The sequence below is a fragment of the Phalacrocorax aristotelis genome, chromosome 2, assembly GCF_949628215.1.
Source record: "Phalacrocorax aristotelis chromosome 2, bGulAri2.1, whole genome shotgun sequence".
Classification (NCBI taxonomy): Eukaryota; Metazoa; Chordata; class Aves; order Suliformes; family Phalacrocoracidae; genus Phalacrocorax; species Phalacrocorax aristotelis.
In genome coordinates, this window is record NC_134277.1 from 158,944,958 (window position 1) to 158,958,061 (window position 13,104).

General features: G+C 39.7%; 1 protein-coding gene across 1 annotated transcript in view; it reads right to left on the reverse strand.

Annotated features, from left to right (window-relative positions):
- Positions 1-946: 946 nt before the first annotated feature.
- KCNQ3 (potassium voltage-gated channel subfamily Q member 3) overlaps positions 947-13,104 on the reverse strand; it is a 205,506-nt gene continuing 193,348 nt past the window's right edge. Inside the window, exons 13-15 of the mRNA XM_075085848.1 lie at positions 10,692-10,790; positions 8,920-9,004; positions 947-7,933 (exon numbers count right to left, since the gene is read on the reverse strand). Coding sequence (XP_074941949.1) covers positions 7,196-7,933; positions 8,920-9,004; positions 10,692-10,790 — 922 coding nt within the window. The 3' untranslated portion in view covers positions 947-7,195. The remainder of the gene's footprint in view (positions 7,934-8,919; positions 9,005-10,691; positions 10,791-13,104) is intronic.

Here is a 13,104-nt window from a genome sequence, read left to right on the forward strand (position 1 = left end):
TCCACACTGTGGTGCAGTAGTTTAAAAAAATACTGTTGATCTTTGGAAAAAATGATAGAACCTGGCTGTAAGAGCCTGGCACTGATCCTATTTAAACTGATATATTAAAAAAAACCCCAAACCTAAAACCAAAACCAAAACCAAAACCACCACAGTTGGATATTGTAGTACTACCAGATTTTTTAAATTATTCCCAGTTTACAGGGGTATAGAAATAGGATAAGAAACTGGAATAACTGCTGAATACCTACCACAACAATTTAAGAAATCTTTTTTTTTAGGTTGCTTTTCAAGTGTTGAGCAGAGCTGATTCCTTGGTGACAATCATAATGCTGAAGCCACAGGGAATGCCTTAAAAATATCTCACTGGGTCCTGCTACACTTTTAGGAAGAGGTAATGAGAGATACTCTCTTCCCATCTCATTCCGGACAATTACCCTGCAGCCTTCTCTCCAAAATGATAGGACGGGATTCATCTCATCTTATTTAGCAATCTGAAAGATATGTTTTTGTCCAAGCTGGTCATCTTCAACTCTATAGTTAAGAAAGATGCCAGAGGCAGGCATCATCTGAGAGAGGCAGTTGGGGTCATCTGATACAGGACTGACGGAAACATGCGTGGAAAATTGCTGATTTTCTTCTGCTCATTGCAAAAGGCATCTAACAAGAACAGAAACTGGTATCTTCAACTTGATATTGAACTCCTACGTGACTTGTCACTGAGAGAAATCAAACCCGCTCAGCCAGAAAGGCTGTACAACGTCCCGCTCCTTCCACACACACCAATCCTCCCGCACTACTGTGAGCCAAGCAAAGCTGTGCACATGTGCATGCACACACCGTGCCTTTTCCAAGGAAACATGGCAGCTTCCAAACCAGCAGCTAGGAGAAAAAAACTCTCCATACCCTATGTATTTATATGTATATATTTTTTTAATGCCATTAAAGTTCTATCCCCAGCAAAAAGTACAAACAGAACCAGTTGTAGAAAAGTTGTAGAAAAGTCATCTGAGGTTAATTTTCCTCAGTAACACCCTCCTATTTGTGTAAGAGGGCACGACATTTTTAATAGTTCATACTGCCCCACAGGCAAGCGAGCAGCCTTCTGGAGGTTTTGCACATCAGGAAGACGGACAGACAGCTGAAGATGAGAGTCCGAGACCACACAGAAACACGGCAACAGAACCAGGGGCAGAATTCAGGAGTTCATCCCAACCTAACCCTGTTGCCAGCTGTTAAATTCCCTGCAGAGGACATTCAGAGCAGCTTTGTGCCATTACTGTGATCTCCATAAATTTTCCATGCAAGTTCATATTTTAGCACATTAGTGTCTCTAATTTGAATATGCTTTCCCTCGTTTTCATTTTCCCACATACATATGATCAAAGCCATGTAAGTTACATGGTCACTAAATCAAAAGAAATCACAAATAACAGGATCTACTCTATGTTATAACAGGATGAGCTGTGGAAGCCAGGTAAAGCTTGCCTGTAGCTATGGCCTCAGTCCTGCGTGGGTGAAGTCGAAAGGATCTCTGCCAATGCCTTTGCTGGGGTCACATCTGACCCTGTGTTCCTTGAATATGTGTGAAGGTATCACTATTTCAATGAAATTACTCCATATCATAATTGAAATTTCTATTTATTAATAAGTGGTGCAGTTTTTAAAGACAGAACATAAAAAATCAGTTAAGAAGTATTGTTTGCATAATATATTGAAATAAACATATTAAAGTTATTCAAATATTGGACAGTGCCAGAATATAAATTACACATACAGTTTAAAAATTACAATAAATAATATTATAAAGAGCACTAAAGGCCACTTGTATAAAAGTTGTGTTCCCTTGTCAGCCAGAATCTGAAAAGCATCTTTGTAGCATGGAGAAAATTTCAGTGAGCAAGGCACAAATACTAGTAATAATAAGATGCCAGAACTAGAAAACAAAATGCAGTTGGCTATGTAACCTTCAGTCTCAGCCTATTCTTGAGGATGGAAATAGGATCCCACTTCCAGTATTTTGCTTCACTTAACTTCAGAGGAAAGCTACTAAAAGCTGAATTGGGGAGGATCAAATCTTACAGCCTAAATAATCAGAAACAATAGTGATACCCAGGATCTTCGCTCCCACAGTACCCAGCTAAAATCACTTGAAAATTGCCCCTTTTTCCTCTGCACCTCTGAAACTGGCCTTCGAAAGTGAACACCCATGTTCAGCTGGGCTCCTGAAAAAGTGGTATCACACCAAATTCATGAGGCGCTGTAGAAGATTTAGGTTTGCAGCTCTCAGGCACCTGAAGCTTATTGGTGGGGGATGTGGGGTGCAAGGAGTCAAGATCCAGCTCTTTCTCACATGCTCTGCACTAAGTAGGACAAATTCAGTTCTTACACAGGTAGATGTGACACCCCGCAACAACTGGGCTCCCAGCAGGGCTGAATTTGCTCCTTAACCTGTATTTTCTGATTGCTTTAGGCTGTGATCTTGCAAACTGATTGGACCACGGTGCTCGCCTGAAGGCCACAAGTCAGCGGCCCCGCTACGCACAGGCTCAGGTGGGAATTAGTTTGCCGCACAGCTGGGCCACAGTTTGAAGCAGAAAAATTTAAAACTATTTCCACTCTGAACCATAACAATTCAGCAAAGTTACAGATAAGAACAGAGCAAATATAGCCAAAGTCAGTTTAGGGACTTTTCAATCAATTTCTCCATGTGCTGAATTCCCTTTTATTTTGACAGGAGCCAGACTTTAATTCAGTGCAGGGAAAAGCCAAGGCAAGGACAACAGCCATTACCCGACCAGATGCTTTTTAAAGGACCAGGTCCTTAAATGGACCATAAACCACATTTTCTATGCCTGCATACTTTAGCCCCAGTGAAATATTCTCAGTTTGAACGGAAAGTGACGGAGCTTGGTTGAAAATAATGCTGCAAAGAGAGGTACACAATGTAAACACAGATTCACCTTTTCAAAAACTTGCAGATGCGTAAGTTCTTTACTGACACAGCTCTATGTCATTCATTAGCGACTGAAAAATCAGCTTAAAAATGTAGCTAAGAAAAATGTCTCCAGATCTGTGCTGTCTTTCAGAAAGAAATTAATAAATAAAGGTAGAATAAGGCCCAATCCTGCTCCCAGCGCATCAGTATAACAAGGTTTCTTACTGACTTCAGTGACAGCAGAAGAAAGCCCCACACTTTCTGATCATGAAAAACATCTCAAGCCATGAAATTAATCCTTGGTCACTTGTAGGATTTAAGAGTCAGCAAAGAGTGGATTCTAATGGTTAATTTTCTTTAATGTTAACTATACATAAACAATGTGTCGGTGTCAGTCTACCTGCTATGAAGATCTGACCCAAGCAAAGTTGATAGCTGTTAAACTGACATGTCACACACAAATAAAAGAAGGGATAAATCTAAACCATTCCCAGTATGAAGAGTACTCTTGACCCAGACGCCTCTCTCAGATGAAATTGTGAATAACTGATTCTTCGTATGGGGTGAACCTGTTCTGCAAAACAGGTCCTGACCTTTCACATGCTGCCAGGGCCAATAATCACAAATACTTGATTGTGTTTTGTCCAGTATCGATGGCAGACCATAAACTGTGGTTCAGGGTTGATACACTTCCAGGACTCAATTTGAACTGGAGTCTGAGGGAGTCCCTGTGCACATCCCAGATCAGGGATCGTCTCCAGATCTCACCTTGCTGGTGACAGCTTGACACATCTCTGTTGTCAGCACAGACAGCAGAACTGATGCACACCCTATTTTTAATCCAGATGATGTAGGAGGCAGAGAGCTGCTGAGCACATCACCATTCTGAACAGAACAGTGACTGGTTTCAGTGCAAAAAGAAAGTGTTAGAAAAAAATATTAAAATAAGCTCATCAGACTTCCTTGACCCTCTTCTTGGGTCTCTTCCAGAGGATCCAGAGATGTCCACTGCAGATGGTCTTGCTGAGCTTACCACCAGTGCCTTTTAAGAAGAGGCAGATCTTATCTGGCCAGTTAGCACACGATCAAATATTTCATTATGTGGCTGCAAATATCTGACCTGGTGTTTTTAAGCTGCATCTAGTAAATTGGTGCTTACAGCCCATAGGAAATGCCAGCTTGAAGGCAGTTCAGCTGCTAAGTGTACACAGTGCAGGGCAGCCCAAATCCCACTTTCTCTGGGGCTGCACTTTGTGTGCAGTTGAAGACTCATCCAAGTCTCTGCCCTTGCTTGGATTTTCTCTTGGAATGAACATACCTCTATAATGAGGTGATTTATGGATTTTGAGCCAGGTTTATTACTGAGAAAAGATTCCCTTTATATGACCTGGCATGGGAGAGATTAGAAAGCTGAACTGAAGAATTTGAGGGGCAATTGGGCAGGGAACTGCATGGCATGGCCACTGTCAGAGGCATTCACAAACAAATTTCTCAGATTGCACTTGGTTTTTGGCTGCCTTGATTTTTGATTTCTCAGAGCTAGAAAAGCATTTTAAGAAGGCCCCAACTCAAGTGAAATCAGTAGGAACGCCAGGCACCTGACGTATAAGCAAAGTAAAGCAGGTTTGTCTAGCATATGCTTACACCAACTTCAGAGTAAGACTGGCAGTGTTAAAATTAAGTTTCATTCTTTTTCATTCATTTGTCATGTGAGGGTTAAATCTTAGGACTTGCCGCAGACACGCATCAGAAAGGTTGCAGCAGGTGCAATATAGGTACTTCCAAGAATCACTGATGGCCAAAGAATTCTTCCTAATATGCCAAATTATAGTAAATTACACTTTTGTTAGCTAGTTTTATTCCTTTCAAGTTTAGCCATGAAACTGCACCAAACACAGATTATCTTTCAGGTCAATGGCTATTTTGTCAATTAAGTAATTACCCAAATTGTACCTCATGTCATCGTAGTTACTGGCCTTAAAACAGCTCTGTGGACTCAGCCCAGTCTTCAAAGGCTCTATCTGGTCTGCATTATTTACTCAAGTAACTACAGCAATTTGTTGTAGTTACTGAAGATCTATCCCAGAAGGATGTATCATGATTTAGTGGAAGAATCAGATGAAGAGGATCCTAATCTTTTAGATGGCTCTTTAAATAGAGAATAAACAATGAAGATGAAGGCAATGCCTATATCTGGAAGAAAATAGAAGCTCCCTGGATGAAATGGCTGTTATGAGATGCCAACGATAGTGAGGAATCAAACACTATGTTTACTACAGTGGGCAAAACCCAACAAGGTATCTTCCATTGAAGCACACTCTATCCTGGGTGTGCAATACCCAGTTACACATGGGAAGCCCAGTAACGTGTATCTCTTTCTTGTGCGCTGACTGGATGTGCCAACAGTTGTGCAGCTGTAATATAATACAAGGAGTCACTACAGAAAGTTCACTTCCCAACACCTTACATGGGCCAAATCCTTGTGTCTTTGTTGGTCAGTGCTCTAGCCATGGTGATGAAGTCATTGTGTGGAGTGACAGGGGTCCTTCTCAACAAGAGGTAGACATAAGCCATAGTAGAGAGGCTGCATCTTGGGTCAGTGGGTAGGGGTGAGAGCCTTCCCATTGACTGTGGGGGGTCTCTGATCATCTGACATCTAAGCAAGTCACCCTCTGCTCCCTCTGAAGTTGGTAGAAATTTGGTCATTGTAGATAATTGAGTTAAAGATAAGATTAACCTCATCCTAAAGCTGATGTGCGCTTTGGGTCTTGTACCCTGTGCTCACCAACTGTACTGATCAGTTTTCCACCAGCTGTACAGAGTGCATAGCCATTGAACTTAACATCAGATAGACACTATTTCATGGACACCAAGACTGACATCAGATGAATCCTGCATAGGATATTTGGTCAGGTTGGTTTCACTAGCTGTATAGATACTGCGTTCCCAGTGTAGTGGTGAGATCTTTGATTCATTTCTGCCCTGTTGCCAGTGGGTTGGATTGTTTTCCTGCTCTCCCTCAACGTAATTTCCAATTCCCATGAAAAAAAAATTGGCTGAGGCCTAGGGAGCATACTTATCCTTCCGTTGCTCAGGTGTAGGTGGCAAAAAATGGTATTTACCTATTCATACATTGGTCTTAAATATGACACACATTCATGGATTTGGAGCAGTCCATTTCCAAGAGAAACAGTAAAGAGAGGGAAACAGATCCTGGCAGCATCCCACATTGTGGAACTCCCAGGGAACAGAATAACGATACTCTGCACATCTGAGGAGGTAAAAGCGCTTGGCAAATATTAGTGAACTGAGTCTTACAACCTGTATATTTGTATACAAGTATAACTCCTAATTAACAGATTGGGAAACTGAGGCACAGTTATATTATGCAGCTTACTTAGCAGCACATAAGTCAATAAAAGAGTGGGGTGTATAAACCTGGAGTTCCCTACACTGTGCAAACTTATTTTTGGCCTCATAAGTAACAAATGGGCTGAGCAAAAAATTTCCTCAAAATAGCACTGTAGTCATGCTTTGAGCAGTTTTATAAATACTAGTGGATATTTTCAAAGTAGTTTGAGGGATTTATATTTACATTTTACAATAATAAATACCCATGACCAATCGCAGGAGGTGGATTTGATAATTTTAAATTCTACCTGTAATTTCATTTTGACATTGTATTTCACCGGTAGTTGTATAATAGATCACATGAGAAACATTTGGTTCACAAATTACAAAAAGTAAGGTCATTTACTTTGACTCAGCTTTTTCCCTGCTTTGTATTAGATGTTCTTGGCTAAGTTGGTTGGAGATTGATTTACTTATATTGGAAAATGGACTGAGATGTTATGTTTCCACAAAGGGATATTATTCCTAAAAATATTTTTACTTTGCTGCTCTGTTTACAAAATGTAGCAAGGACCACCATATCTCACCTGTTATCAATTCACCATTGTTGTATTGAAGAGTATCAGATAGATATGTATCATAGAAGAAATCAGCTGTACCATTTATATAGGGTAAAGTCATGCAAACCATGCTCAAAACTAAGCTCCTTAGTTTTGGTAGCATGAAAAAAACTGCATTAGTAAATTGTATGAAATGGTGCAGAATGACTACCACTAATATCACATGCATCTTATGCAGCCATTGGTGTTTTGAACTAGTAAGCTTTGGGTGTAGAGTAAGTGAGATATACAAAGTATGCTTACATTACATGGAGAAGTCAACCAGTGACTGCCCCCACACGCACTTTTAAACTGGCTTATTTGAAGGGGTCCATATTGAATCTGAAATCCCATCTCCTGTAGAAGACAAAGGCATGGAGCCACTTGGTGTGAAAGGGTCGGTGTCTGTGTCCGTTTCCCCCTCTGCTAGGTAGCGTTTCTCTCTCATCCATGCTGATCCCCCATTGGGGCCAAACGGGAAGTCGTCTCTGTCTTGGGAGATACTGAAGCCACTTGGGGAGCGCTCAAGTTCCTCATGGTTGACGGAGAGAAGGGATAATGGTGTATCGCTGTCTCTTGTTAAGCTCCTTCTCTGCCTTGGAGACACCTTATCTGAGTAAGGGCTTTGTAGGTCTCCTTGAGAGTGGTAGCTAACCTGGGAGTCCATTAATGTAAATATAGGCAAAACTGTTGGCCTTTCTGCATATGAAGTTGAGGAAGGTGTGGCTTGCAGTTTGCCAGAGTTTTGCCCACCTATTGATAAAGGTTGTGAATGGGTCAAGTGACCATGTGCTGAGAAACCATAAGGACTGACTTTGTTGACTGGAACCTGCTGGAAGTTGTAAGGAGTTTCATGAGCACACTGCTCAGTGTATTTATATATTATTGTTTTTAATTCAGAATATTTGTTTTCTTCTCTCTTGTCTTTTGCAGGAGAAGCAGTTTCTTTCAATGGACTTATTTCAGCGACTTGTATTTGCAGCTGTTCCATATGATGCATATGCATATCAACAAGAAAATCCAGTTTCTTCCCCATGTCATTAACCTGAAAAATACCAATGTTATGATATTGTCCCAAGTCAGTTGTTCAATGAAAGAGTCAATAATCCCATAGGTGTGCTGCCCCCAGCAATGGTGTGCTGCCATCTTCATTGGACATGAAGGTAATTATAGGATAATCATGACTTTCCCTTGGAAGCGGGACTGCAGTGGATGTCACCTTATCCTCTCACTGCTTCAGATTAATAAGGCCCATCCTTATGAAACATGCCAAAAAAATTCTTAGCATTGCTGGATATTTGGCAGTCCAGCATCCAACATTATGACCAAAGACATCAGATCCAAGTCTACAATGTTATGACCAAAGTCTTGATACCATATGGTAAATAGCTATTACCAAAATAAAACAGATGGAACTACCTCTGCACTCAGACCTAGTCTCTAACTCTTAATAGTCCAACAACATCAGGGTTAAATATCAGGGCTAATTTCCTTTCTCTTTTGATCGTACATTATGCCTGAACATTTACATTCCATGAAAGGAATTAATGTGAATCAGTGCCACTTGCCTCCATCTTACTTATTTATGTATTTAAAAAATGAGAGTGTCTTGACTTGCTAAGCAATATGTTAGGATGCCAAAGAGAGCCCAAAAATACCTGTGGAGGCAATCCTTTTGAGTACCAGACCCTGCAAAAGAAAGTGGTGCTCACAGCAAAACACTAGATGTGATGAGTATGGAGTTTAAAGGAATAAAAAAGTCCTGTCTAAACACCATGGTTAGGGACTTGCTGTGAAATATCAAGATATTCATTCAACAGTTTTTAAAATGCATACTTCCTAGTTAATGAAATTCTTTCATGAAAAACTAACAACATAGTATTGTGGTCATTAGTACAAGATCTGTGTGAGTCTTGATCACCAACAGTACTAATCTGCCTGGGTCAGCCAAAGACTCATACAGAATATACTGCAGCTTTATCATTTCTCTACAAGCGCCTCAGCCTCCATCATTGTCATGAAATCACCTACCTGTCGTTCAACTTTAACAAATTTGCCCATCATACTTTGGTCTTCAGTATCTGCTGTAGATGCTTTGGCTACATATGGATCGTTTCTGTAAAGAATTAATAACTCTATTAGTATTCAGGTTTTCTTTGCATGACAGTAAGTGATTTATATCAGAAAACAGAATTACAATCTTGGTGGTATATTCATATAGCTCCTTGGAGCCCCATTTAAAAAAAGATTGAATTTAGTTATTTATCATAAAAAGAGGAGCAAAAGTCTATTCAATGTGATTCCAACACATTTCTAAAAAATGTATTCCTGATTTTTAATTTAAAATTATTTTGGTTCAAAATTAAGATAAAGTTTAAGAAAAAACAAAAACAAACAAAAAGTTCAAAATAAAAGTGAAATTAGTCTCAGACTTGGTGGAATAATTTCAGGCTTGTGAAAAATGTTGAGATAGTCTAGATAGTGGGTTTACAGACGACCATGTGTTTTCAAATCTAATTCTTTCTAATTAGTGTCTTTGAAGACTCAATCTGAGTTTCAAGGCTGAGTGGGGTTTTCTTCTCAATTTCATTAAACCAAATAGTGAGTGGCTGAGGCTAGAAGTGCTGAAAAGACACAGTCCAACCTGAAGATTTAAAGTAGATTCCAGAACAAATTTTATTCTATATGATTTCCTGCTGCCTGTCCATCAGATGGACTAGCTTCAGGAGGTAAGAAGATGATCTCTGCTTAACTAAAGAACATTGATTTATAACTTCATGGGATCTGGGTTGGCCATTATAAAGTTAAATCTTTATCAAAAGGTTTCCAGACCAACCTCAGAGGAATCTGTGTCTTTCCATAACCTATATCAAAGTCTAGAAAAACAATTTCTAAGCACTTGTTCTTTAACATGACTTAGAACAAATACACCCTAAATCTTTTGTTTTAACAGGTCCACTTATCTTTCTGACAAAATTCAAAATACAGCTGTGAATATATCTTACTACAGCAGAAACTCTAACTAAAACATGTCAGGTTTTGCACATTGGGTTACTGATGATATGGGCTCATTCAAATTTTGCAGTCTGCTTTGTTTCCCAAATGATCATTGCCTTTTCCATAAATGTAGGTTTCTGTAAGATTACTTTTGTTCTGAGCAACCATAACAGGTTTGGGGACAGATTGCTGATGGTCTTGTGTTGTTCTTCATGGGTATTTATTGACAGATTGATAGCTGTAAATAACTGAAGAAATGTTTTTTATTATTGAATTCTTGCTACCATGAATGCGGCGATATAATACGTGCTTTACTTTCACACCCAGAAACATGGTAATGCAATTTGTTTTCAGTATTCTCACCAATCACTGGTTTAAAAGCAAGAGAATCATTAAAACTCCGTGCCTGCTATTTGGTGGGGGCTATAATAAAGCTTTTTTTTACTTTGGGAAGATAACTGGTTTATCTTCAAACTATTGGTGATTTTTATTGAGTGCTTAAGTGGGTTTATTAGTTGAATGTTAGAAATTCAGCACATCAGCAACCAAATGTACATATTTCGCATAAAATCACATTTCCGAACCATGGAGAACCTGAGCTAGACAATTAAGAAGCCATTAAGTTTAGATTTCCATCATACTTTGTTCTTAGGGAAGCTACTGTCTCTCTGGATCAACATCTACACATATGTATCTTGTAGCAGCATATCCTCTCAGTATCATTACTGTAACAGTGTACTGGCTGGATGAATGAACTTTTTATTTCTGTTTTGGTTTGTGCAAAATACTAGGCATAAAAAATTCACCTGGGAGACTGCTGTGAAGGGTAAGAAAAAGCTCCTCCCTTTTGGGATTTCTTATGCTTGGGAGTAGATGGAGGTCCAGGTGTAAAAATCATATCTACTCTGAAAAAAAGAAAAGTGCAACTGCATAAGTCCATCTCTAAATGCTAACACATGGTAGAAAATGTTATGCATCTCTGCAGTAAACAGTAGCAAAGATTCAAAAAGGAAGGACATTTTGATTTGGTAATATATTGAGGGTCGTGACATGTTTGTTGTGGCCTGGGTCTACAATCAATACATTGAATTGCAATTACCTGGTAATTTCATGGTAATTAAGTAATTATCTAGCTCACTGTTTCTAAACTTTCACATCTGAAACACATGACTTCATTTCCTTCAAAGGAACTAAATAGTGTGAGTGTCAAAAAACCTCCAGTAATAGCTGCTCCGAAAATATCAGGAGAGATCCATCAGGTTTTTTGCTGGATAGTGAAAACCAGAATTTGTCAATAGATGGCCATTCCTGTTACTCTTAATAAACCAATGACTTTCTAGCAGTTATTGTGTCTACTTACCAGTAATTTTTTTTATTTACTGATTATTCTTCTGGTCTGAAAAATGTAACTAGAAATGAAGTTTCACAAGGAATCCTACCTGGTTTTTTATTTGGAACAAAACAAAAAAGATTGTTTGGGAGGCTCCAGAATATTTAATGACACACTTTTACTATATCAATATATTCTTTCATTTGGCATATCCAACTGCTCAGGTGTAAGCAAGCCTCACACACCAAAGTGACCAGATATCAGACAGTGTTAGTCCATGAGCAGTTATCTGTATCATCAGACAATCCATGCAGGCACATTGCATGGCTTCATGGAGCCCCATGCAGTTTTGAAAATGGAACTTTAAAAAGCTCAAGGCAAACCTCACAAAGCTAGCTAGATATTTGCTAGGCTCTCAAGCATTGCTGGGCCATCAGTCAATGTCTTATCAAACTCCTACGGCATCTCGCTATTTGTAGGCACAATGAGTAGTACTGTCCTCCCTGGTTTTGTCTGATTACAGTCAGTGGAGACCTAGCCAACACGGTGAAGAAAATCTGGGGGAGAGCAAGGGAGACTCAACAGATCAAATGAAGAGAACTGGTTTAAGCAGGGATTAATTGTGCCATAAAGGACATTAATTATACTGACTAGCTCTCTGTTAACTATAAGAGGAATCTTACAATGTAATCTTGCCAGGATTATGCGTTTTCTTCAAAGACCTCTAAAAAGGTGCGAAATGGCTGTTGAAATTTTGTGGTCCTTCCGCTACTGGTGATTCTTTATGCTGGGGCATGGCATTGCTGAGTCTGTGCTGTGATTCTCGCCCTGACTCACCTGCTATAACTACTGTGTGAGACGGGCCTAACCACGTCAGGCACCTTTACTGCTGCTAGGACTCCAGCAAGTATTTGAGAGGTGCTCTGCTGTCCAAAATCACACAACACCTCAGTCAGGTAAAGGAAGGATCTGCAGTATAAGGCGTCTAGACCCCATCATAGAGAGGCGCAGATTTCTAACATCATGAACCCACCTCAACTTCCTGAGTTCAAAAAGATATTACTGCATTTAAACCTAAGCTTCTGTGGTGTGGAGCTCATTTTACAGAGTAACAAAGGTGTTTTGTGGTATATAATTAAAGAGAGCAGCTTTTCTCGAGCAGTCATAGAGAGGTAGGAACCAGATGTTATATATTTAAAAATGAGATAGCCCAGTACACAGAAAAGCACTTTGAAACAAGAAAATACGAAGTTCAACAGAAGGACCAGAGCAGCCTTACAAAGTCAAGGTAAGTCGAAATGTGCAGCAAGAGTTTCACTCACTCCGCTCATTCTTGAGATAAATCAAGATTACGTCTGCATGGTGTTTTGCTCTTCAGTGACTGGGGGAGCTCAGGGAATGTGCTGTGCTGAGGCTGAACTACTACAGCTACACGCATATACATACACGTGCACTCAAACCCAGACAAGCTTACGAGCTCAAGCTCTGACCTGCACCCATGGCTCAGGATGTGAGCAGCACAATTGTTTTTTAGACATGCCTTAAAAGCACATTGGGATAAAACGCTTCTGTGAGGAAACAACTGTGGGGGCAGATTGCACCTGAACAGTCACAAAGGCCTAAAATTCCAATTTTTTTCATATAGGTCAATTAACACCTGAGTGAAGGGGATGTAAAACCTCTGTGCTGATCTATTTTTGCACTTGTATGAGATGTTGCACCAGGCACAGGTCAGCAGAAAATCCAGCCCAAAGAAAAGCTCTAGAGCAACTATTGCTTTTATTTATCAACCATAAAAAGGAGGGAAAAGCAAAAACTTGACCCTAATCAAATGCAGCAATGGTCAAGAAAATTTGCAGGACTTTTTACTCTGATTTTCTTGTTCTAAA